Genomic DNA, 24,226 nt, shown 5'->3' with positions numbered 1-24,226 from the left:
AATTAGCCATGTTCGATTTCATAATTTCATTTTAACATTGCAATTTTTTGTGGCATGAATCATGGGCACTGATATGAAAATATAAATGCATTTATTATTTTCACATTCCTATTTAGCATTTCAGCATTGTAGTTTCGAACTGGCACTGATCACCCCGCATAGAGGTCCGAGTTACTTGGAAGGAATCAGAATCAACCAATAGGAAGCGCTAGCAAAAAGTTTTCGAGTTTGCTTGATGTCATGAACGCGGCATTTTGGCTTGCGCTATACGTCACTATAGTGTACGTCATATTCATTGTTGATTCTATGTCAAGCGAAATGGATCTTTGTTCTAAAATCTTGGTACATTATTTTCATAAAGTAGTTGGAACACACTATTATTATGTCACAAATACAAAAATGAACATTTCATTGATGTCATAACAGTGTGTTTGTCACAATGTGAAAATGATCATTATGTTGTTGGCCGCTGTTTTGTGTTACTTGGCAACGACCAAACATCGGAACTGTTTTGAAGCTACAGACACACCTTGAGAAAAAATGGGTTTCACATTGCTAAAGACCTTTGATTCATGAAGCAACTATTCGGCAACAGTTTAGTCCTGCAAGGAATGCGTTGAATTCATTCAAGAAAGCTTTGCGACATCCATGGTAAGGGTCCAAGCATGGACACATTTTGCTAGCCAGAAAATGCCTCCAGTAGACTACAACATCACTGATACGTTTATTATTAATAACCAGTAGGATATCATCTATGTGTCTGTCGTATGTCCTTGTGATCAGGTAGCTACCTCAATCCATCCATCCACCCACCACATTCATTCATTCATCCATTGAGACGATTTTAATTTCCCCTAATGCCAGTCTGTCCCTACTTTGGTTGTGCTCAGGTGTAGCAGAAGATGGCAAAAGGCTATGCAGCACTTATCAAGGAAGCCACTCTGCTCCTTGACAAGTTCAATGCAGACAAACAGTGTGTGGAGGAATTTACAGAGGATGCTTCAAAGGCCATGGAGGTAACTGGATGTGATGTGTATGTGATGTGATGGATTAATTAATGTCATGCCCTATAATGTAGCATAAAGATAGGGAAAGGAGATCATTGATACAATTAATGGTCAGACCAGAGCCATATACTGTATATCTATACCATACTACCGCTTCGGTATTACATACATTTCAGATAACAGTCAGTTTGTCTTTCTTACCACCAGAACCTGGATGCCTTGGATAGGAAGTTTATACTGGATATAATTTCTGGATGCATTGAGCAAAAAAAGTTATTGGATGTTGTCATCAACGTCTTTTATGCTCAGAATGGGAAATGCTTACTGAAGGCTGATCGTAACCAGTTAGCCAGTAAGTTCATCACATAATTTCAAGCATACATTATTTTCAACAAGTTCAGAATTCTAGATAATGTTGATTTTGTTGTTGTTTTAAATTTGTTATGAATGAATAGGAATTCCATTTCAATGCTGGAGGGGTGGGGGGGGGGGGGGGGGGGGGGGGGGGGGGGGCATTGCTTTCAAAAGCATGATCTGACCATTTGTCTCTTCTATGTTTGCTATATTTGTGTTCCACAGTAATCTGTTACTTCAGCATGTTCCTCATTGATGACATTGGACTGCTGTGCTTCAGCAAGATTGTCAACTCTTTGGACATTACAAAGATGCACAAAGTGAGAAACTTACATTTTCTGTGATCTAATGACACTTCGGATGTTAGGATGCAACAACAATGCAATTACTTCACAGTTTGGGTTAATGTTATGGCTCATGAAATAAATCAACTTTCTCTGCCAATCCAGTCGCTCACCCTTATATAGAGGGGGTCATCTGTGTGGTATTTTTTGTGTCATTAAGTTGAGTGTCAAAAATGTTAGCCTATTAAAGGCCCAGTGCAGTCAAAAACGTGATTTTCCTGTGTTTTATATATATTTCCACACTATGAGGTTGGAATAATACTGTGAAATTGTGAAAATGATAATACCCTTTTAGTGTAAGAGCTGTTTGAAAAGACTGCCAGAAATGTCAGTATGTTTTGGTTGGATGAAGTTTTGGCCTGCATGGTGACATCACCAGGCGGTATATTAGCTAATAGAACAATACGAAAGAGAGTTCCAAACCTCTCTGCCAATAACAGCTAGTTTTCCGTTTTCCCATCCCTACTCAGACCACTCCCTGACAAGCCTAGCTAAATTAGTGCTTGAGAAATTGCTCTTTGCTGAGAAGCTATTTTTGTTTATTTTTGACCATTTTAATTTAAAACAATACAGTAAGGTACTTAATTGTTACCCAGAAATTATTTGATATTGAGATAAAAACGGCTGCATTGGACCTTTAATGTAATGAAACCGTACATGAACTGTGAATGACAGTATAAATTATGATTTGGCAGTTCCTGAGTTTCTTCTTCAACATCACAAACCTCAGTACCTGGATCCAGGGGGAGTGGAGTCAGATCTATGATGCTGCCTATGTGGAGAGGAACTGGATTATCCCACTGCTAAGGTACAGCACTGTAAAGACATTTATGTTATACCTAAAGACATTGAATCACCACTTATTCTGTATTGTTTTGTTGTTGTCTTTTTGATGTCTTGTTGCTGTCTTGCTCTTTGCTCTCTCTTTTTCTAATATATACAATTATCACCCACTAGGTGGCGCCCTGAGATTGAGATTCTGATGGCTCAGCTTGCATCCAGAATGTCTAGAGGGAGTCAATTTAAGAAAGCCACCAAGAAAAACACTGAGCCCCAGGAGTTTTCACTTACCAAACCAAAAGCTCGCCCTCTCCCTGCACCTGAGCCCATCCCCCTGCAGGAGAAACACCAGCCGGTCAGTTTCAAGTTTTGGTTTTACCATAGGCTCCCACATGAAAAAATACTACAGTTTACTATAGAAACTACAGTATTTACTATAAAAGTATGTATAATGTAGAATACTATACACTCGATCATGTGTAGTACTTACTATAGAATGTTGTAGTATACTGTAGAACACTATAGTAAATACTACAGTATTATCCAGAGAAAACAAACCTGTAGTAAATACTACAGTAATGTCCACAAAAACACTACAGTCTGCAAAAACACCACACTTTTTAAACTATAGTAAATACTACAGTATTTAATTTGCATATACCCTGCCCATTCCCCTCCCCCATATCCCAATTTGTGCCACCCATAAGCGAGAAGCTTACATGCCAAGTATAGACCATATATTGTGTTCCATACAGGTTATAGAAAAGAACGGAAGCGCTGAATTATATGTTCAGCTCCCAGTCCTGCCTACAGGTTCTGGAAAATGTGCTCTTTTAGTATTTCTCCAGTAGGTTTCCTCAAGGAAAAAGCCCCCACTTCTATGTTAAAGATAATAAAACAAAACCCCTATGGTAAATACTGCAGTAATGTCTGCAAAAACACTACATTATGTTGAAGTTGGCAAAAATGCTACAGTAAATAATACAATATACTACAAAAAGACTACATACCTTTTATTTAACCAGGTAGGCCAGGTGGGAACAAGTTCTCATTTACAACTGCGACCTGGCCAAGATAAAGCAAAGCAGTGCGATAAAAACAACAACAACACAGAGTTACATATGGAATAAACAAAACCTACAGTCAATAGCAGAAAATCTAGTGTGTGCAAATGTAGTAAATTATGGCGGTAAGGCAATAAATAGGCCATAGTGCAAAATAATTACAATTTAGTATTAACACTGGAGTGATAGATGTGCAGAAGATGATGTGCACATAGAGATACTGGGTTACTATAGTGTATAATACAGTTCTTTTACTACATTATTTATACTATAGTATTCACTGTACCACAAAAACACTACATTGAATATTACAGTAAAGCCTGCAAAAACACTACAGTGAATACCATAGTATACTATAGTATTTTTTAATGTGGGCTACCACTGCACAATGGTGCTTTTTTTATTTGGAAACATTGAACTCTCAGGTCCAAAGTCAGAACCTTATTGACACAATATCATAATAGATAGGCTATTCTATTTTTATAACCTTCATAGTGAGAGCTGCTTATTGTTTCATAGGTACCAACCAGCACCTACAGTGCTCCAAAAGAGAAGCAGGTCATGGAGGAGGTCAAACAGAGGAACCGTCAGAAGGCAGAGGTATGTTGTGTCTGGTATCTTATTTTGACACATGTAGTTTTCTCCTGCACTCATACATGCAATAAACCCCTGTTTCCTTTTCCACCCACAGCAAGTCCTGTATGAGGCCAATACTCAACAGTTCAAGTGTGCAAACCCACAAAAGTCTGAGCGCACCAAGGTAGGTGAATGTTCCATGTAAGAGATTTTCAAATAAATGTTCTTGCTTCAAGGTTTTTTCTTCTATATGGGTATCCTGTTTCCATCCATGCTGAATCATACTGTACTGTATGATTTACAGAGTGTCATGTCTCAGATTGTACGAAGCCATGACGCCCAGCTCAAGTTTGATTCACTCCACACCTCTGGAACCCCAGCCACCCATAAGGTAGCTCTCACATGATACAGAAATAATATACAGTAACTGACTGACACAATTGTCTATGTGCATATACCCATGTGTATTTGTATATTTCCACCAGCCTAACAACCTGCCCATCAGACTCAACACCACGGCCATCCTGCGGGAGGGGGCTCTGTATAACCGTCAGGTGGAGGAGGAACTACGCAGGTACAACACAATATAATCCCTACATCTGTGCCTCATATATCAGTTGTGCCACTGTACTTCAGGAATGAATCACTATGCCAACTATATAGTTGACATATTTGACATAGAAAACTAGCTGGGTTAGTGGGACACTTATGACGGCAGCTAGAGTGGAGAGGTATAATAATGTGTGCTGTCTGTGTTACTGTAACACAGGATGGAGCAGCTGGTGGAGGGGGCGGGCGAGCCCTCCTCGTTCCTACAGTGGCAGAAGGAGATGCGGGAGCGTGACCTCCAGGAAGAGCTGGCCCAGGTGGAGCGTCGCCGTCTGGAGGGTCGCATCAGCTACGAGGAGGCTGCTCTCGCCCGCACCCGCATCATGGAGCGCAACCAGAAGACTGCACTGCTAAAGAAGGAAGAGGTGTGTGTTATTAGAGTTCATTGTTCATGTGTTCATAGTGTTATCCAGTTTTGGAATCATTGAATCGTTGAGAAAAGGTCATTGGCTATATTAAGTGTTCCTGTCTTTGTGTTTTTGATTGAGCCTGTCTTGTTTATGATTGTTTGCAGACTGCCAAGCTGATGCAAAGATACGCAAACAAGCGGTTGCAGGAGGAGAAAGAGATGAGAGACCTGGTGCAACAGGTGGCAGATGGACACAAAAACTCAAAAGCAGCTAAAGTGAAGTTGCAGGAGTTCAAACAGCGTATAGGTGACTAAACTATAGCATGACATCACCCCGTTCCTACATAATGTACCCTTTCTCATCCTTAGTTCAATTACACCTGCTTTGGTGTTGTAGTGCAACAGACAGTGCTTGGCGAATTGGGGTCTCATTTCTGTGTGCTTTTGTGTACGTTTGTGTTCCAGTAAAGGAAGTGTCGGAGCAGAGTCGGGAACTCCTTCGTCAGGCCCTGGAGGAAGCACAGGCAGAGCTGAGCAGGAAGTTTGAGATCATCCGTCAGATCCGGACCATTGAGTCTGTCCCCCTCATCAGGCACAAGTTTGTGGATGAAACAGAGGTGAGCAGGGGAATGGATCTTGCCAACATAATAGAGCAGGGTTTCCCAACTGGCGGCCCGCCGGCCGAATTTGGCCCGCAGGTGGTTTTATTTGCCCCCCCAAGTTTTCGAATAAAAAAATATATTTATAAAAACACCAGGAAATCAGCTTCAAGTGATTTTAATTTGGTAAATCTGTTCCCAAGTATTTCCACGAATAATAGAGAGACACGTGATCATAAGCAAATGGAAACAAGATTTATGTTTTATTCCAATATTATATCTGTTTGGGCTACTTGCGGTTAATTTGCAGTCTACAAATTATTTGTAATTAAGTTCTGGCCCCCCGACCATCGGCCTGCGGCTGAATCTAGTTGATGATCCCTGTAATAGAGTATAAAGGCATTTTGCTGGGTTCTGTCAGGAGAAGGTTGACTTGACTTTTATGATGAACAATATACTGTATTCTGACCTCTCCCTGTCTCAGACAGCAGGACATGACCTGCTTGGGGAGATGTCCCTGGCTGAGCTGCGGGAGCGTCTGGCCATGCTGAGGGATGCAGAGCAGAGAGAGCATCAGGACAGGAGGGGGCGCATCCTGGAGGACAAGAAGAGCAGGGAGCAGCTTCTGCTGGAGCAGCTAGACACCATCGCACTCCACAGGACAGCCCTGGGACAGGCTGCTGCACGCAGGTCAGAGCAACTAAGACGCTTGCATACCTGGCATGCACGCACAAGGCATGTCTGAGATGTACAGTATCCTAATGTGCATATGGTGTGAGGCAGGCAGGAGGAGAGGAGAGCAAGGCAGGAGCTGCAGCAGGGAGTAGCTGAGGACGAGAGGGTGGTGGCTCTGCAGAGAAGGCTGGAGGAGAGGCAGCAGGAGCGCCAAAGGCTGAAGCAGCGCGAGAAAAACAAAGCCAAGATTAGTGAGCAATCTGCCACTCATGCCCTCAATAGCTGGAATCACAGGATGGTAAGCATAAACATAAATATTTCAAGCTGTGTTTGGATTTGCTAGATGTTCAATAACCAACTTATCATGCTCTCATCCCAATCCGCTGTGTGTGTGTGTGTGTGTGTGTGAGAGCAGCAAACAATGGAGGAACAACACTGGGCCAATTTGGAGCGAAGCTTGGAGCGTCAGGTCCAGCAGGAAGCTCCTAACACTCTCTCCAGAAGAAAATACTCAAGGCCTAGACATCAACTCATCTCCTAGCATAAGGACCATATTGCATGTTGACTCCAAGTCTTTGAGAAGCCCTAATTTCATATAAGAAGTACAACATGCATTTTGTATTTACTTTTAAGGCTACTACTGCTACTGTTATCAAGAGGATGTGAGCATGTCAAGTTGAAAACAAAAAATAATGCAACAATACAAATATTTTGTTGTGCTCTTATGCCACTGTATAATTAAAGTGAACCCAAATATTTTAACTATGCGTTTTATTTCCTTATGTTTGATTTTATTTAGTTATCATCACATTGGAATGTAACTTGTATGTTCAAGAATACCCATGGGTGCGTTGCATGCCTGGGTGACAATGGGCGCATTCGAAATTGCATGGCTGGGTGACAATGGGCGCATTCGAAATTGCAGCGAGTAGAGACTGACTGAGCTACAAATCACTATCAATATTATTTGTAGATCAGTCAGTCAGAATTTACCCATGATACATCATTCACGGTTTTGATGCTCTTGAACACGGTCATGTCTAGAAGGGATGCCGCTAATGTTGAAGTGACGTAAAAACTTGCGAAGCCATTCGAGTCGGGGATAATTTTTGCATTTTAGCTTACCCTAATCTTAACCTAATTATCCCAACCTGTTACGAAAAGTCACTTCTGACAGCGGCGTCCTATCTAATCAAAATCCAAACAAGTTCACGTTAGCTAGCAAGCTCGCTAACTAACTAATCAATTGTTGTTACTAACCAAGTTGATGGAAGATACAGGTACTGACAAAATAATGAAAACACTTCGAGTAAATGAGGGATACAAAGTATATTGAAAGCAGGTGCTTCAACGCAGGTGTGGATCCCGAGTTAATTAAGCAATTAACATCCCATCATGCTTAGGGTCATATAAAAATGAAATCAAGTTTTATTGGTCGGGTACACATATTTAGCAGATGTTATTGCAGGTGTATCAAAATACTTGTGTTCCTAGCGCCAACAGTGCAGTAATATCTAACAATTCACAATAATACACACAAATCTAAAAGTAATGGAATTAAGAAATATATAAATATTAGGACGAGCAATGTCGGAGTCCGGAGTATAAATATGTGTGTGTGTGTGAGAGAGAGAGAGTATATGTGATGGGATGGAAAATGCAGTGCAGGCCATTATTTTGGCAATTTTTAGCTACCATGCATGGCAATGCCCCCATAAAATGACAATGCCCCCATCCACAGGGCTAGTGGTGACTGAATGGTTTGATGAGCATGAAAACAATGTAAACCAAATGCCGTTGCCGTTTCAGTCACCAGATCTCAACCCATTTGAACGCCTATGGGAGATTCTAGAGTGGCACCTGACACAGCTTTTTAAACCACCATCAACAAAACACCAAATGATGGAATTTCTCAAAGAAATAGTGTTTCATCCCTCCAATAGAGTTCCATTCACTTGTAGATATGCCAAGGTGCATTGAGGCTGTTCTGGCTCGTGGTGGCCCAACGCCCTATTAAGACACGTTATGTTGGTGTTTATTTTATTTTGGCAGTTAACTGTAGGTTTAGCTACTTTAGTTCTGTAGCTTGTAAGTTCAAGTTCCATTATCTGCCATTCTTGTTGCAAGAAGTATAGGATGTCTATAATGTTGTTACATCCTCAGTGTGTGTGTCATTTATTTATTTTGCAGTGACAACAATACTTTGGTGACAACATGAGTGTGGTAAGTCTGTTCCCCTTCCGCATCACTCAGACAAACACCTATTTCTACTCCCTTTGTCTACCCATGTGTGTTTACACTCTTCTGTTTCTTGACTGTACCCCACCCATATGCATCCAGGCTGAGCAAGATAGAATAGAGATCCCTGATACCAGATGCTCCAACAATACAAATTAAGGCAGACAGCAGTAACGCCTCACGCCTTGAGACCATAGAGGTGCTGGAGAGCAGTGAGTAAGGGCCCATATACACTCCCCTCCATATGTATTTGGACAGTGAAGAAATTAAAAAAAATATATATATATATATATATATATATATATATATATATATATATATATGTGCTCTATACTCAAGCATTTTGGATTTGAGATCAAATGTTTCATATGAGGCGACAGTACATAATGTCACCTTTTATTTTAGGGTATTTTATATGGGGTGATTTCAGTGCCAACAGATTGTATTTGAATTCCATAATTTTGAATTTGTGTTAGGATATTGAATTTTAATTCCATAATTTTTCATTTGTTATGCACAAATTGAATAATTGAATTCATTAATTTAACTTGTATTTCATGATTTGAAACTGAATTGAATGAATATTGCATTCAGTTTTCAAATTCCATATTTATATATTCAGTTTCAATATGGTAGAGATTGCATTCATTGTATGTGTATAAAGTTTACAAACTATCATTTAAGTTAATCAAAGTTTCATATATTCAACTTCTCAGATGCATTTACAGTGCATTCGGAAAGTATTCAGACCCTTTGACCTTTTCCACATTTTGTTATGTTACAGCCTTATTCTAAAATTGATTAAATACAGAAATTCTCATCAATCTACACACAATACCCCATAATGACAAAGCGAAAACAGGTTTGTAGAAAATGTTGCCAATTTATTAAAAATGGAAAACAGATACCTTATTTACATAAGTATTCTGACCTTTTGCGTGAGACTCGAAATTGAGCTCAGGTGCATCCTGTTTCCATTGATCATCCTTGAGATGTTTCTACAATTTGATTGGAGTCCACTTGTGGTAAATTCAATTGATTGGACATGATTTGGAAAGGCACACACCTGTCTGTATAAGGTCCCACTGTTGACAGTGCATGTCAGAGCAAAAACTAAGCCATTAGGTCGAAGGAATTGTCCGTAGAGCTCCGAGACAGGATTGTGTCAAGGCACAGATCTGGGGAAGGGTACAAAATAATTTATGCAGCATTGAAGGTCCCCAAGAACAGAGTGTCTCCCATAATTCTGAAATGGAAGAAGTTTGGAACCTCCAAGACTTTTCCTAGAGCTGGCCGCCTGGCCAAACTGAGCAATCGGGGAGAAGGGCCTTGGTCAGGCAGGTGACCAAGAACCTGATGGTCACTCTGACAAGAGCTCCAGAGTTCCTCTGTGGAGATGGGAGAAGCTTCCAGAAGGACAACCATCTCTGCAGCACTCCACCAATCAGGCCTTTATGGTAGAGTGGCCAGACGGAAGCCACTCCTCAGTAAAAGGCACATGACAGCCCGCTTGGAGTTTGCCAAAAGGCACCTAAAGGACTCTCAGACCATGAGAAACAAGATTCTCTGGTCTGATGAAACCAAGATTGAACTCTTTGGCCTTAATGCCAAGTGTCACGTCTGGAGGAAACCTGGCACCATCCCTACGGTGAAGCATGGTGGTGGCAGCATCATACTGTGGGGATGTTTTTCAGCGGCAGTGACTGGGAGACTAGTCAGGATCGAGGGTTTGAACCAGCTCTCCTGCATGTCACAAGACTGTGCTAGCCCACCTAGCTAAAGCCCATCGAGAGGAGCTAAGGAAGCTAACTCAAGTCTCCAGCAAGGCTACTCATTAAAAGAGCCACCTCGGTCACATTTCACCCCCTTTGACCTCCTCATTGAAGAGACCCATCCAAGTCACAGGACCCATGCCTTTAGCTTAGCAGGCTAACACAGTCTTAACCCAGTCAGTCACATGTTACCCTTATAATGACTAACCTTGCCGGAGACTTGAAACTATGCCTTCAGGTTGCTCATCACATAAGCATGGATCACCAAACCACACTCTTTTGATGAGTAACCTTGCTGGATCGTGAAGACTTGTATTAGTGAAGCAGATGGGGATCTGTGAACTTCGCTTCTTAGACCAAAGTGTTGACCCTTACGCAATTGAAGCCCTTTTTTAATAGCACGATAGGTTGGAATGCTTCAGGAGGGCGGTCACGTGTGTTTTCGAGGCAGAAGTCCTGAGTTCAAGTCTCAGTCCTTTACAATGGTGCCACTGGACTCGGATCTAGAGTTGCGCTCAGCTCAACCACTGGAGTTGCAGTGGAGTGAGTTTGGGGGGTGAATGTTGCTGATGGGGATCTTCGAAACTCAATCATCAGCCTGAAGTGTCGCCCCTTGCGCAATTGAAGTTGGCCTTTTTCAACAGTGCGGTGGGTTGGAACCAGGGCATACAGTACATTTTTGGTCCACCAGCCACTGTGGCAGGTAGATAAAAAAATCTACCAGCCACTCAGATTTACCAGCCAATATATTTTAAAATTACACCAACAAAACACAAAAAACGTCTGAGCATGCTTTTTTTCAAAACAAATTTATTACTAGAAATAGGTGACTGTGGTATATTGAATAATTAAATGTTTTGTTTTGTGACCTGAGTCTTAACTAAAATATCACAGATGAGACACAAATGTTCACCTGCCATGTTACCGTGGTAGCGTGACTCGAGTCATGTTTGTGCCTGTGAGATTGTCTGACTAGTAGAAGTGTTGTCTTCTCTTCCCTAGTGGTTGAAACTCAAACATAGAAAAACAACCTAGCTTTTGAACAAAACAATGTAAATAGCCAAGAAACACAAGTATAAAGTAAATTAGACCAACTTTTATGCCTGTGCACAGCGCTTCTAAAAATGAATATTTCACTCAACTCTTCTCGTGCGCACAGCCCCCAGCCAGGCAGTGTTGCAGCGCGAGGTGGAATGGGCTATATAGGATTTGTGTAGTTCTTTGACTTTGTGCAATTAATTAATTAATTTACCAGCTATGAAACAAAACGGCGGGAATACTTTGAAAACAACTACTGAAGCATTTATTTTACTATAAATGTGATCATACTTTTTTTATTCAGAAATGTTTGCACTGTGGAGCCCTGACCACCCGCTAACGTGGTTGGTGAAATATACATTTTACCTGCCAATGCCAACATCTACCCGCAGGTGGCGGGTGTTCATTTTAGGCCATAGTTGGAACTCTTCAGGAGGGCGGTCACGTGTTTGCGAGGCAGATCCTGAATTCATGTCTCGATATGAGCTGAATCAGGGGGAAATGGTACTCGATAAGCAAGCAGCGTGTCGTCCTTTACATGAACTTCCTGAACTTAACCTTATAGGCTTTAGCTAAGTGGGCTAACAGTCTTGTGAATTGCAAGATACCTGATTCGAACCCAGTAAGCCACAATATTTAAGTAGGGAGTGGAAAGGCTATCATAAGAAGGGCTGTGACAGGGTTATTCAACTATACCGAACAAAAATATAAATGCAACATGTAAAGTGTTGGTCCCATATTTCATGAGCTGAAACAAAACATCTCAAATTTTCCATACACACAAAAAGCTGATTTCAAATTTTGTGCACGAATTTGTTTACATCCCTGTTAGTGAGCATTTCTCCTTTGCCAAGATAATCCCTCCATCCACCTGACATGTGGCATATCAAGAAGCTGATTAAACAACATGATCATAACACAGGTGCACCTTGTACTGGGGACAATAAAAGACCACTCTAAAATGTGCAGTTTTGTCACAAAACACAATGCCACAGATGTCTACATTTTGAGGGCCCATGCAATTGGCATGCTGACTGCAGGAATGTCCACCAGAGCTGTTGCCAGATAATTTAATGTTAATTTCTCTACCATAAACTGCCTCCAACATCTTTTTAGAGAATTTGGCAGTATGTCCAACCGGCCTCACAACCACAGACCACGTGTAACCACGCCAGCCCAGGACCTCCACACCCGGCTTATTCACCTGCGGGGTCATCTGAGACAAGCCACCCGGACAGCTGATGAAGCTGAGGAGTATTTCTGTCTGTAATAAAGCCCTTTTGTGGGGGAAAAACTCATTTTGATTGGCTGGTCCTGGCTCCGCAGTGGGTGGGCCTATACCCTCCCAGGCCCACCCATGGCTGCGCCCCTGCCCAGTCATGTGAAATCCATAGATTAGGGCCTAATACATTTTTTCCAATTGACTGATTTCCTTAAATGAACTGTAACTCAGTAAAATCGTTGAAATTGTTGCATGTTGCGTTTTATATTTTTGTTCAGTATATATTCTTATAGAGGCCAAATTTTGTGACTCTCCCTTCTAATGTGTCCTGCGCGGCATGTGATCATCATAGAGGGAAACATAAGGCATGTCCATGTTCCAGAGAGTCTTCACTTTCAAGAATGGGGTCATAATAGCTTATAGCCAAAACAGTTCAAACACTAGAGCCAAATTCATAGAAAGAAAATAAATGCAATATGCCACATTGGTTTCAGAAACCGCCAGAAGCTTCTGTTTACCACAGAGAGAGTTTGATCTGTTTTCCTCTACCTTTCCCGGCTGGCAAAGTACCAGGTTTAGAGAACTGAATTTGAAAACCTGAATCTGAATGCATCTGAGAAGTTGAATATAGGAATCTTTGATTAACTTAAATGATAGTTTGTAAACTTGATGCACAGACAGTAAATGCAATATCTACCATATTGAAACTTAATATATACAGAGCCTTTGGAAAGTATTCAGACCCCTTGACTTTTTCCACATTTTGTTAGGTTACAGCCTTATTCTAAAATCAATTAAATTGTTTATTTCCCCTCATCAATCTACACACAATACCCCATAATGACAAATTAAAAACAGGGTTTTAGAAATGTTTGCTAATTTATAAAGAACAGATATAACATTTACATACAGTACCAGTCAAAGGTTGACTCAATCCAGGGTTTTTCTTTATTTTTACTATTTTCTACATTGTAGAATAATAGTAAAGACATCAAAACTATGAAATAACACACATGGAATCGTGAAGTAACCAAAAAAGTTTTAAACAAATCAAGATATATTTAAGATTCTTCAAAGTAGCCACCCTTTGCCTTGATGACAGCTTTGCACACTCTTGGCATTCTCTCAACCAGCTTCATGAGGTAGTCACCTGGAATGCATTTCAATTAACAGGTGTGCCTTGTTAAAAGTTAATTAGTGGAATTTATTTCCTTCTTAATGTGTTTGAGCCAATCAGTTGTGTTGTGACAAGGTAGGGGTGGTATACAGAAGATAGCCTTATTTGGTAAAATACCAAGTCCATATTATGGCAAGAACAGCTCAAACAAGCAAAGAAAAAATACAGTCCATCATTACTTTAAGACATGAAGGTCAGTCAATCCGGAAAATTTCAAGAACTTTGAAAGTTTCTTCAAGTGCAGTCGCAGAAACCATCAAACACTATGATGAAACTGGCTCTCATGAGGACCGCCACAGGAAAGGAAGACCCAGAGTTACCTCTGCTGCAGAGGATAAGTTCATTAGAGTTGATTGCACCTCAGATTGCTGCCCAAATAAATGCTTCACAGAGTTCAAGTAACAGACACATCTCAAGATCAACTGTTCAGAAGAGACCGTGTGAATCAGGCCTTCATGGTTGAATTGCTGCAAAGAAACCACTACTAAAGGACACCAATAATAAGAAGAGACTTGCTTGGGCCAAAAAACACGAGTAACAGACATTAGACCGGTGGAAATCTGTCCGTTGGTCTGAGTCCAAATTTGAGATTTTTGGTTCCAACCGCCGTGTCTTTGTGAGACGCAGAGTAGGTGAGCGGATGATCTCCGCATGTGTGGTTCCCACCGTGAAGCATGGAGGAGGAGGTGTGATGGTGTGGGGGTGCTTTGCTGGTGACACTGTCTGTGATTTATTTAGAATTCAAGGCACACTTAACCAGCATGGCTACCACAGCATTCTATATGCCATCCCATCTGGTTTGGGCTCAGTGGGACTATCATTTGATTTTCAACAGGACAATGACCCAAAACACACATCCAGGCTGTGTAAGGGCTATTTGACCAAGAAGGAGAGTGATGGAGTGATGCATCAGATGACCTGGCCTCCACAATCACCCGACCTCAACCCAATTGAGATGGTTTGGGATGAGTCGGACCGCAGAGTGAAGGAAAAGCAGCCAACAAGTGCTCAGCATATGTGGGAACTCCTTCAAGACTGTTGGAAAAGCATTCCTCATGAAGCTGGTTGAGAGAATGCCAAGAGTGTGCAAAGCTGTCATCAAGGCAAAGGGTGGCTACTTTGAAGAATCTCAAATATAAAATATATTTTGATTTGTTTAACACTTTTTTGGGTTACTACATGATCCCATATGTGTTATTTCATAGTTTTGATGTCTTTACCAGAGATGGAAACTCGAGTCTGAGACTCGGACTCGAGTTGCACTTAAGTCGCAAAGAAAATGACTTGCGACTTGACTTAGACTCATGATCAATTGACTTGAAACTTGACTTGGACTCTAGATGAGAGACTCGTGACTCGTGAACAAGTCAGTCAGTACTGGGATAAGTTTTTGTTGTGCATTCTGTCAGATAACATGGAACAGGCGGCATTGTAACACAGAGATAGTAGTTTAATACAGAGGGCTGTAAAGCGTTCTAGAACATTTTAGTCATTTGTACGTCACTGTAGTACTACTGCTAAACAATTGTAATCAGCAACAATGTCATCAAGTGGTGAGGCTTTCGTTATTACATTTGGTTACAAGAACCTGCAGTGTAATGCCAGTGGCATTAAACAAAATGCTGTTTGCAAAACTTGTGGAATTAACATTAAAGATGCTGGCGCAACTACATCCAACTTCAACTGACATTTGAAAACTCACCGCGAACGGTCAGTCAGGCTAGCTAGCTAACAACGTTACAATGTCGTTAGACTAATAATAGCCTGTTTAGCAGATGCCAGCTTGATATAGCTAGCTTTCTTGTGTGTCATCTTTTAGCTAACTGGAAATGTATTACTGTCGAATATTTCTTGAAAGGTTAAGAGGTGGGTTTTCAGATAGCTAGGCCTACTTGTTAGCAGAGATTATTACATTTTACATTTTAGTCATTTAGCAGCCACTCTTATCCAGAGCGACTTACAGTTAGTGAGTGCATACATTTTTTTTCATACTGGCCCCCTGTGGGAATCGAACCCACAACCCTGGCGTTGCAAGCACCATGCTCTACCAACTGAGCTACACAGGGCCGATATGCATATCACTATGGGATATACTTTCTGTTGTAGCCTGGTCCTAGGAAGTAATTTAGTATAAAACGAGAGTTCGAAGCATGCAACTTCTTGGACATTTCTGCTGAAAAATACCATAGACCATATATATTTGTTTGTGTCCTTGTACTTCCATCTCAAGTCAGCAACAACTATCCATCATGTTGTTCATCTGCAGGTTCACTGAATTCTGCAAAGCAAAGGTGGCCAGCTCAGGGACAGAAGGACAGAGCAGCATTGACTCATTCTTGACCACCACCACAGGTGTCCATGTGTACAGCCAGGGCCACCCCAGGCAGAAGGCCATAACAGAGGCTATACTGCAAGACCTGATCATTTCCTGCAACCTGCCTACAGTGAGGGAAAAAAGTATTTGATCCCCTGCTGATTTTGTACGTTTGCCCACTAACAAAGAAATGATCAGTCTATAATTTTAATGGTAGGTTTATTTGAACAGTGAGAGACAGAATAACAACAACAAAATCCAGAAAAACGCATGTCAAAAATGTTATAAATTCATTTGCATTTTAATGAGGGAAATAAGTATTTGACCCCCTCTCAATCAGAAAGATTTCTGGCTCCCGGGTGTCTTTTATATAGGTAACGAGCTGATATTAGGAGCACACTCTTAAAGGGAGTGCTCCTAATCTCAGCTTGTTACCTGTATAAAAGACACCTGTCCACAGAAGCAATCAATCAATCAGATTCCAAACTCTCCACCATGGCCAATACCAAAGAGCTCTCCAAGGATGTCAGGGACAAGATTGTAGACCTACACAAGGCTGGAATGGGCTACAAGACCATTGCCAAGCAGCTTGGTGAGAAGGTGACAACAGTTGGTGCGATTATTCGCAAATGGAAGAAACACAAAATAACTGTCAATCTCCCTCGGCCTGGGGCTCCATGCAAGATCTCACCTCGTGGAGTTGCAATGATCATGAGAACGGTGAGGAATCAGCCCAGAACTACACGGGAGGATCTTGTCAATGATCTCAAGGCAGCTGGGACCATAGTCACCAAGAAAACAATTGGTAACACACTACGCCATGAAGGACTGAAATCCTGCAGCGCCCGCAAGGTCCCCCTGCTCAAGAAAGCACATATACATGCCCGTCTGAAGTTTGCCAATGAACATCTGAATGATTCAGAGGAGAACTGGGTGAAAGTGTTGTGGTCAGATGAGACCAAAATTGAGCTCTTTGGCATCAACTCAACTCGCCGTGTTTGGAGGACGACGAATGCTGCCTATGACCCCAAGAACACCATCCCCACCGTCAAACATGGAGGTGGAAACATTATGCTTTGGGGGTGTTTTTCTGCTAAGGGGACAGGACAACTTCACCGCATCAAAGGGACGATGGACGGGGCCATGTACCGTCAAATATTGGGTGAGAACGTCCTTCCCTCAGCCAGGGCATTGAAAATGGGTCGTGGATGGGTATTCCAGCATGACAATGACCCAAAACACACAGCCAAGGCAACAAAGGAGTGGCTCAAGAAGAAGCACATTAAGGTCCTGGAGTGGCCTAGCCAGTCTCCAAACCTTAATTACATTTACATTTTAGTCATTTAGCAGACGCTCTTATCCATCATTTTTTTATTTTTCATACTGGCCCCCCGTGGGAATCGAACCCACAACCCTGGCGTTGCAGACACCATGCTATATCAACTGAGCTACATCCCTGCAGGCCATTCCCTCCCCTACCCTGGACGACGCTGGGCCAATTGTGCGCCGCCCCATGGGTCTCCCAGTCGTGGCCGGCTACGACAGAGCCTGGATTAATCCCATAGAAGATCTGTGGAGGGAGCTGAAGGTTCGAGTTGCCAAACGTCAGCCTCGAAACCTTAATGACTTGGAGAAGATCTGCAAAGAGGAGTGGGACAAAATCCCTACTGAGATGTGTGCAAACCTGGTGGCCAATTACAAGAAACGTCTGACCTCTGTGATTGCCAACAAGGGTTTTGCCACCAAGTACTAATGCAAATCAATTTATAACATTTTTGACATGCGTTTTTCTGGATTTTCTTTGTTGTTATTCTGTCTCTCACTGTTCAAATAAACCTACCATTAAAATTATAGACGGATCATGTCTTTGTCAGTGGGCAAACGTACAAAATCAGCAGGGGATCAAATACTTTTATGTCCTTAGTGGACAACCCTCACTTTAGGCATTTCATGTCAGTGGTAGATGACAAATATAGACCAGTAAGTAGGCCCACGTTGACCAGGTGCCTGCATGACTTAACACTGAACAAAGAGGCTACAATCAAAAGTGTCCTAGAGAAGACAGAATCAGTGTCTGTCACTGTAGATATATGGACTGACAGGACCATGAGGGGCTTCATGGGCGTAACGGCCCATTACATGGCCATGGAAGAGAAAAAAACTCCCAGACTGGAGTCAGTTCTGTTGAGCTGTGATAGATTCACAGGGTCACACACTGGGGAAAGAATCAGTGATACATTTGAAGTAATATGTGATCATTTTGGCATAAAACATAAATTAGATTATATCATATGTGATAACGCTGCAAATATGAAAAAGGCCTTCACAGTTTGTTTCCCCAAAGCAAGCAATGATCATGATGATGATGATGATGATGTGGATAACCCCAGCCTATGGGAAGAATTTGGTGAAGAGTACAATGCTGATGTTGAAGCAATCCAAACCAACTGCAGGCAACAGCGCTTACAGTGCTTTGCCCATTCATTACAACTGGTGATTAGAGATGGACTAAAGGAAACAAAAATCATAAACAGTGTGATGGCTAAGGTAACTAAACTTTGCAGCTTACTACATACTACCTGTGGTCTGAAATAAGCATTTGAAGCTGAGTTCGGAACCAATCGTAGTATCCTTGCCAGATGGAATTCCGTCCTCCGGCTTGTTAAAGCAGTTGCCAATCTGGACACAAGGAGCTCTGCTTATCACCAAGGGAATGGAGCCAGCTATTGGAGCTAGTGGACATTTTGTACCCTTTTGTCCAGGCCACCGACCTTCCTCAGGGGGAGAAATTGGTGACTCTCAGTGCTGTTCTCTGGCTACCGCAACAAGATCAGCAAGAAGAAAGGAGACATAAAGTAATCTGTCAGAGCAGAGATTATTCGCTACATTCAAGTATCTTCTGATGAAAATGAAGTTGATTGCTTGGACTTTTGGAGAATCCATGCGAAATACTTTCCAAGGCTCAAGCAGGTAGCAATGACAGTGTTGGCTGTGCCTGCCACCAGTGCCCCAGTGGAGAGAGTGTTTAGTCACGGAGGCCTCATCATGCACCCTCATCGTGCCAGGCACAGCACAAGAACGCTGACAAACTTGATCTTTCTGAAATGTAAACTGTCTGCAACAGAAATGTTCTCTGTCTTAGGGCACAGGACGTAATTTGCTACTTGTTACAGGAAATTGTGTTTCTGTTAAGTGTCCAGGTCAGTAAGTATATTTTAGGTATATAGAACACTTTAGTAGTGCAGTAATTGAACAGTTGACAGTCATTTTAGTTTACATTTATACTTGTCATTTATCTTCCCTCACCTACAGATGTTCTGTTTGTGTGACAGAATGAAGTGAAATATAGACAATGTCTGCCAAAAAAGACCATGCACAAAATGTTATGTTAGGTTTTTTTCAAATCCGGTACAGTTACTTTTATTCATGTAAACTGTCTACATTTTAAAAAGAAATGTATTTTGATTTAAATAGTGCCTGATGTGCTTTCTTTCATACAAGTATGGACTAATGAAGGGAGTCTCTTCAAATAATTTACAAGGTTTATAGACCTAACCCACAGCAAGCAGAAAGCCATTGCCAAAAGGGACTTGTGACTTGACTTAGACTTGGCCCTAAAAGACTTGAGACTTGACTTGGACTCTACCTCGAAGACTTGTGAACATCTGTGGTCTTTACTATTAAATAGTAAAAATAAAGAAAAACCCTTGAATGAGTATGTGTGTCCAAACTTTTGACTGATACTGTAAGTATTCAGACCCTTTACTCAGTACTTTTTTTTTGGGGGGGGGGGGGGGGGGGGGGGGGGGGTGGATCAGCTTAATATTGCAGATAGATTGTATCTTCTATCAATGTAATTGTCTGCATCACTTCCAATCCCCCATGTTTTTTATATATATACTCCCCTTTATTACTTTTCAACCCCGCCATCCTTTCCCTACTTGGAGTAAATTAGTGAACAACAATGCCCAGGCCTCTACTTCCGGTCTATACTTACTATCTACACCTTATGGACACAGTTAATTTTACAATAATTATATTATATATATATATATATATATATATATATATATATATATATATATATATATATATATATATATATATTTTTTTTTTTATTTATTTTTTTTTTGCTCCTGAACTTCTAAACTCAACCTCTCCGATCATTTTCATGATGTCCATCCGGTTTGCTTCTATATGCCTTGTCTTTCTAACTGTGCTCTTTCCCAAAAGCTCCCAACATTCAACCTATATACTTATTATGGACACAGTATGCTTACATTATTAGCTATCTTTGTTATTATTTGTTGTTATTTGTTATTAGTCCCATCCTTCAACTCTATTCAATACCTCCCATCTAGCTCTTAACACCATCCATATAGGATTTCTATTTGCCATATATATTTCAACCGTACTGTGATGTTTTACAAAAGTTCTGAACCTTTCTATTCTCATTGCTTCTACAGATTGTGAATTAAAAATAAACATTTTTGCTAAAAGTATTATTATATTATTGATCGATTGACTATGACTTTTCAGATCACCCAGTAATGCTTTCTGCAAGGTTAGCTCCAGGTAAATATTGCAATCCTTTAGCCATTCCTGGACCTATGTCCAAAAACAAGCTACAAATGGACAGAACCAAAACAAATGATCTAATGATTCCGCAGAGCTGGGGAGATTGTATCCCCCATATAAATAACATTCTATTGGTAGCAAGAATTTTATATAATAATTTAAATTGAAAGATTCTAATTTTTGAATCCGGTGTCGTTTTGCATGTCAGTTCATAAACACTATGCCATGGGATCGGTACATCAAAGATCTCTTCCCAACTATTTTGCAATCTATATGGGACGGCTGTCAATCCTTTGGTCCTTAAGTGAAACTGATATACTTTTTTATTCATCACAGTTTTCCTTAACCAATTATGTTCTTTAATGCAAGGCCGACAGACAAGTTCCTTACTACTTTCTCCCCCTTCCACTTTCCTCTTCCACTTTTGCGGTAAGGCTGCAATTATTTGGTTGTAATTTTGGGTAGAGCAGACATTTCCATATGTTTTTGTTAGCTGCATGTGCGACATAACTCCACCAGTCCTACCGATGATATCATTTACGAAGATTATACCTTTTTTAAACATTCTGTCAAAAAAGAAAGTTTTTTTGTCAATTAGTATATTTGAATTTAACCACAATATTTGTTGCATTATTTGTTCTGTCGTTTCTGGAGGATTAAATTGAAATTGCAACCAACTTTCTATGGCTTGTTTTAGAAATAGTGATATTTGGGAGATGATTTCCTTTTCAAATAACTGCAAATGAGTTGTTGTAATCTGAATAAAGGGAAAAAGGCCTTTCTTGAACATTGGGTGAGACAATCTTACTAATTTGCTTGAGAACCAGTTCGGATTTAAGTATAACTTTTGTATGACTGAAGCTTTTAGTGATAGGTCTAATGCTTTAATATTTAATCATTTCTGTCCTCCGAATTCATATTCATTATATAAATATGCCCTTTTAATTTTGTCTGGCTTGCCGTTCCAAATAAAATTGAATATTTTTTTCTCATATAATTTAAAAAACGTTTCGCTAGGCGTAGGCAAGACCATAAGCAAATAGGTAAACTGGGATAATACTAAAGAGTTAATCAGTGTGATTTTTCCACAAATTGACAGGTATTTTCCTTTCCATGGTAGTAAGATCTTATCTATTTTTACTAACTTTCTATTAAAATTTATTGAAGTGAGATCATTTATTTCCTTTGGGATATGTATTCCGAGTATATCCACATCACCATCAGACCATTTTATTGGTAAACTACATGGTAATGTAAAAATTGTATTTTTTAGTGATCCAATACGTAATATAGTACATTTGTCATAATTTGGTAGTAATCCAGAGAGGTTAGAAAATGTATCTAGATCCTCTATGAGTCTGTGGAGGGATTCTAGTTGTGGATTTAAAAGAAAACATGAATCATCAGCGTACAATAATATAATAATAATAGTACAATGACACCTTTGTTTTTAAGCCCTGTATTTCTAATCCTCTGATATTATTATTGGATCAGATTTTAATAGCTAACATCTCGATGGCCACAATAAATAGATATGCCGATAGTGGACAACCTTGTTTCACTCCTCTTGACAGTTTAAAACTTTCAGAGAAATAGCCATTATTTACTATTTTACACCTAGGGTTACTATACATGATTTTGACCCATTTTATAAGAGATTCTCCAAAATTGAAATGCTCCAGGCATTTATATATAAACCCCAGTCGAACTTTATCGAATGCCTTTTCGAAGTCAGCTATGAATAGCAGGCCTGGTTTCCCATATTTTCCATAGTGTTCTATTGTTTCCAATACTTGCCTTATATTATCTCCAATGTATCTTCCATGTAAAAAACCTGTCTGATTAGAATGAATAATATCCGACAATACCTTTTTAATTCTATGCGCTATACATTTTGCTAGGATTTTTGCATCACAACACTGAAGTGTAAGGGGCCTCCAATTTTGTAAATGGACTGGATCTTTATATTTTCCACTTGTATCCTGTTTCAGTAATAATGAGATCAGACCTTCTTCTTGAGTGTCAGATAATCTACCATTTACATAGGAGTGGTTACTTTACTCAGTACTTTGTTGAAGCACCTTTTGGCAGCGATTACAGCCTCAACTCTTCTTGGGTATGATGCTACAAGCTTGGCACACCTGTATTTGGGGAGTTTCTCCCATTCTTCTCTGCAGATCCTCTCAAGCTCTGTCAGGTTGGATGGGGAGCGTTGCTGCACAGCTATTTTCAGGTCTCTCTAGAGATGTTCGTTCAGGTTTAAGTCCGGGCTCTGGCTGGGCCACTCAAGGACATTCAGAAACTTGTCCAGAAGCCACTCCTGTGTTGTCTTGGCTGTGTGCTTGGGGTTGTTGTCCTGTTGGAAGGTGAACCTTCGCCCCAGTCTGAGGTCCTGAGAGCTCTGGAGCAGGTTTTCATCAAGGATCTCTCTGTACTTTGCTCGGTTCATCTTTGCTTCGATCCTGACTAGTCTCACAGTCCCTGCCGCTGAAAAACATCCCCACAGCATGATTCTGCCACCACCATGCTCACCGTAGGGATGGTGCCAGGTTTCCTCCAGACGTGACGCTTGGCATTCAGGCCAAAGAGTTCAATCTTGATTTCATCAGACCAGAGAATCTTGTTTCTCATGGTCTGAGAGTCTTTAGCTGCCTTTTGGCAAACTCCAAGTGGGCTGTCATGTGCCTTTTACTGAGGACTGGCTTTCTTCTGGCCACTCTACCATAAAGGCCTGATTGGTGGAGTGCTTCAGAGATGGTTGTCCTTCTGGAAGGTTCTCCCATCTTCACAGAGGAACTCTGGAGCTCTGTCAAAATGACCATTGGGACCCTTCTTACCTTACTATAACCTGGACTATTTTGACTTTAGCTCCACTCTAGAGGAGTGGTTAAAATGAATGGATTCTGTTGTTCACAGATCCACCCCAACAACAATCAGTTGTCCCATCTGTATGGACACGTTTGGAGAGGTAAGTCAGACTTTCACTTTTCCATTGATGTTAAGCCTCTGGAAATCAGGATATAACTGGCTTTTGTGTGAAGCAGTAATTGTGTGCACCTTGTAAACAAGCTTCTGCCTCACCCCTCAGATAATTGATGGTGGAAGAATGCTTGTCTCCTCCCAGTGTGGTCACCTGTTCTGCAACACATGCATACGTGACTCACTTGCCAAATCACAGACGTGCCCAACCTGCAGGAAGAAACTAAATCATCAGCAGTATCATCAAATCTACATCTGATCTGTGTTCCTCTTAAATGTATTCCAATTGTTGGAGCTTTTTGCACATTCCTTGAAGGTTTGGTTATATGTTCTTTGTTTGTTTGTTTTTTTGTTTATTTATTATTTAATGGTCTTATCCTTTTAGATCTTAAATTTGCACAAATGGGAATGTTTTTTCCCCCCCTATACTGGGCACATGCGGATTTAACACATTCGAGGGAGGAGAATGTAACCAATCATACACTTCACTGTACGATTGCCTCACTGTACACTAAGAAAGTATATTGTGTACAATGTTTTCATATAACTTT

General features: G+C 40.8%; 2 protein-coding genes across 2 annotated transcripts; both read left to right on the top strand.

The window, feature by feature from the left end:
• Positions 1–902: 902 nt before the first annotated feature.
• cfap99 (cilia and flagella associated protein 99) lies at positions 903–7,116 on the top strand (the record flags this gene model as incomplete). The annotated part of the gene is made up of 15 exons (XM_084143795.1): positions 903–1,016; positions 1,215–1,359; positions 1,587–1,681; positions 2,401–2,513; positions 2,663–2,840; positions 4,069–4,149; positions 4,241–4,309; positions 4,430–4,516; positions 4,611–4,699; positions 4,895–5,099; positions 5,249–5,390; positions 5,549–5,700; positions 6,167–6,372; positions 6,466–6,655; positions 6,773–7,116. 15 exons carry the CDS (start codon positions 903–905, stop codon positions 6,896–6,898), a joined length of 1,992 nt encoding a protein of 663 aa, XP_083999921.1. The 3' UTR covers positions 6,899–7,116.
• Positions 7,117–8,571: 1,455 nt separating this feature from the next.
• Positions 8,572–23,934, top strand: LOC311102642 (E3 ubiquitin-protein ligase RNF4-like; the record flags this gene model as incomplete). Its single annotated transcript, XM_084144007.1, is given in 5 exon segments — positions 8,572–8,580; positions 8,698–8,751; positions 8,753–8,811; positions 23,613–23,664; positions 23,785–23,934. Coding segments are annotated over 5 exon segments (324 nt in total).
• Positions 23,935–24,226: the final 292 nt, after the last annotated feature.

Source organism: Coregonus lavaretus (genome assembly GCF_964263955.1).
Source record: "Coregonus lavaretus genome assembly, chromosome: 27".
NCBI lineage: Eukaryota > Metazoa > Chordata > Actinopteri > Salmoniformes > Salmonidae > Coregonus > Coregonus lavaretus.
This window is presented reverse-complemented; position numbering and strand designations above follow the sequence as displayed.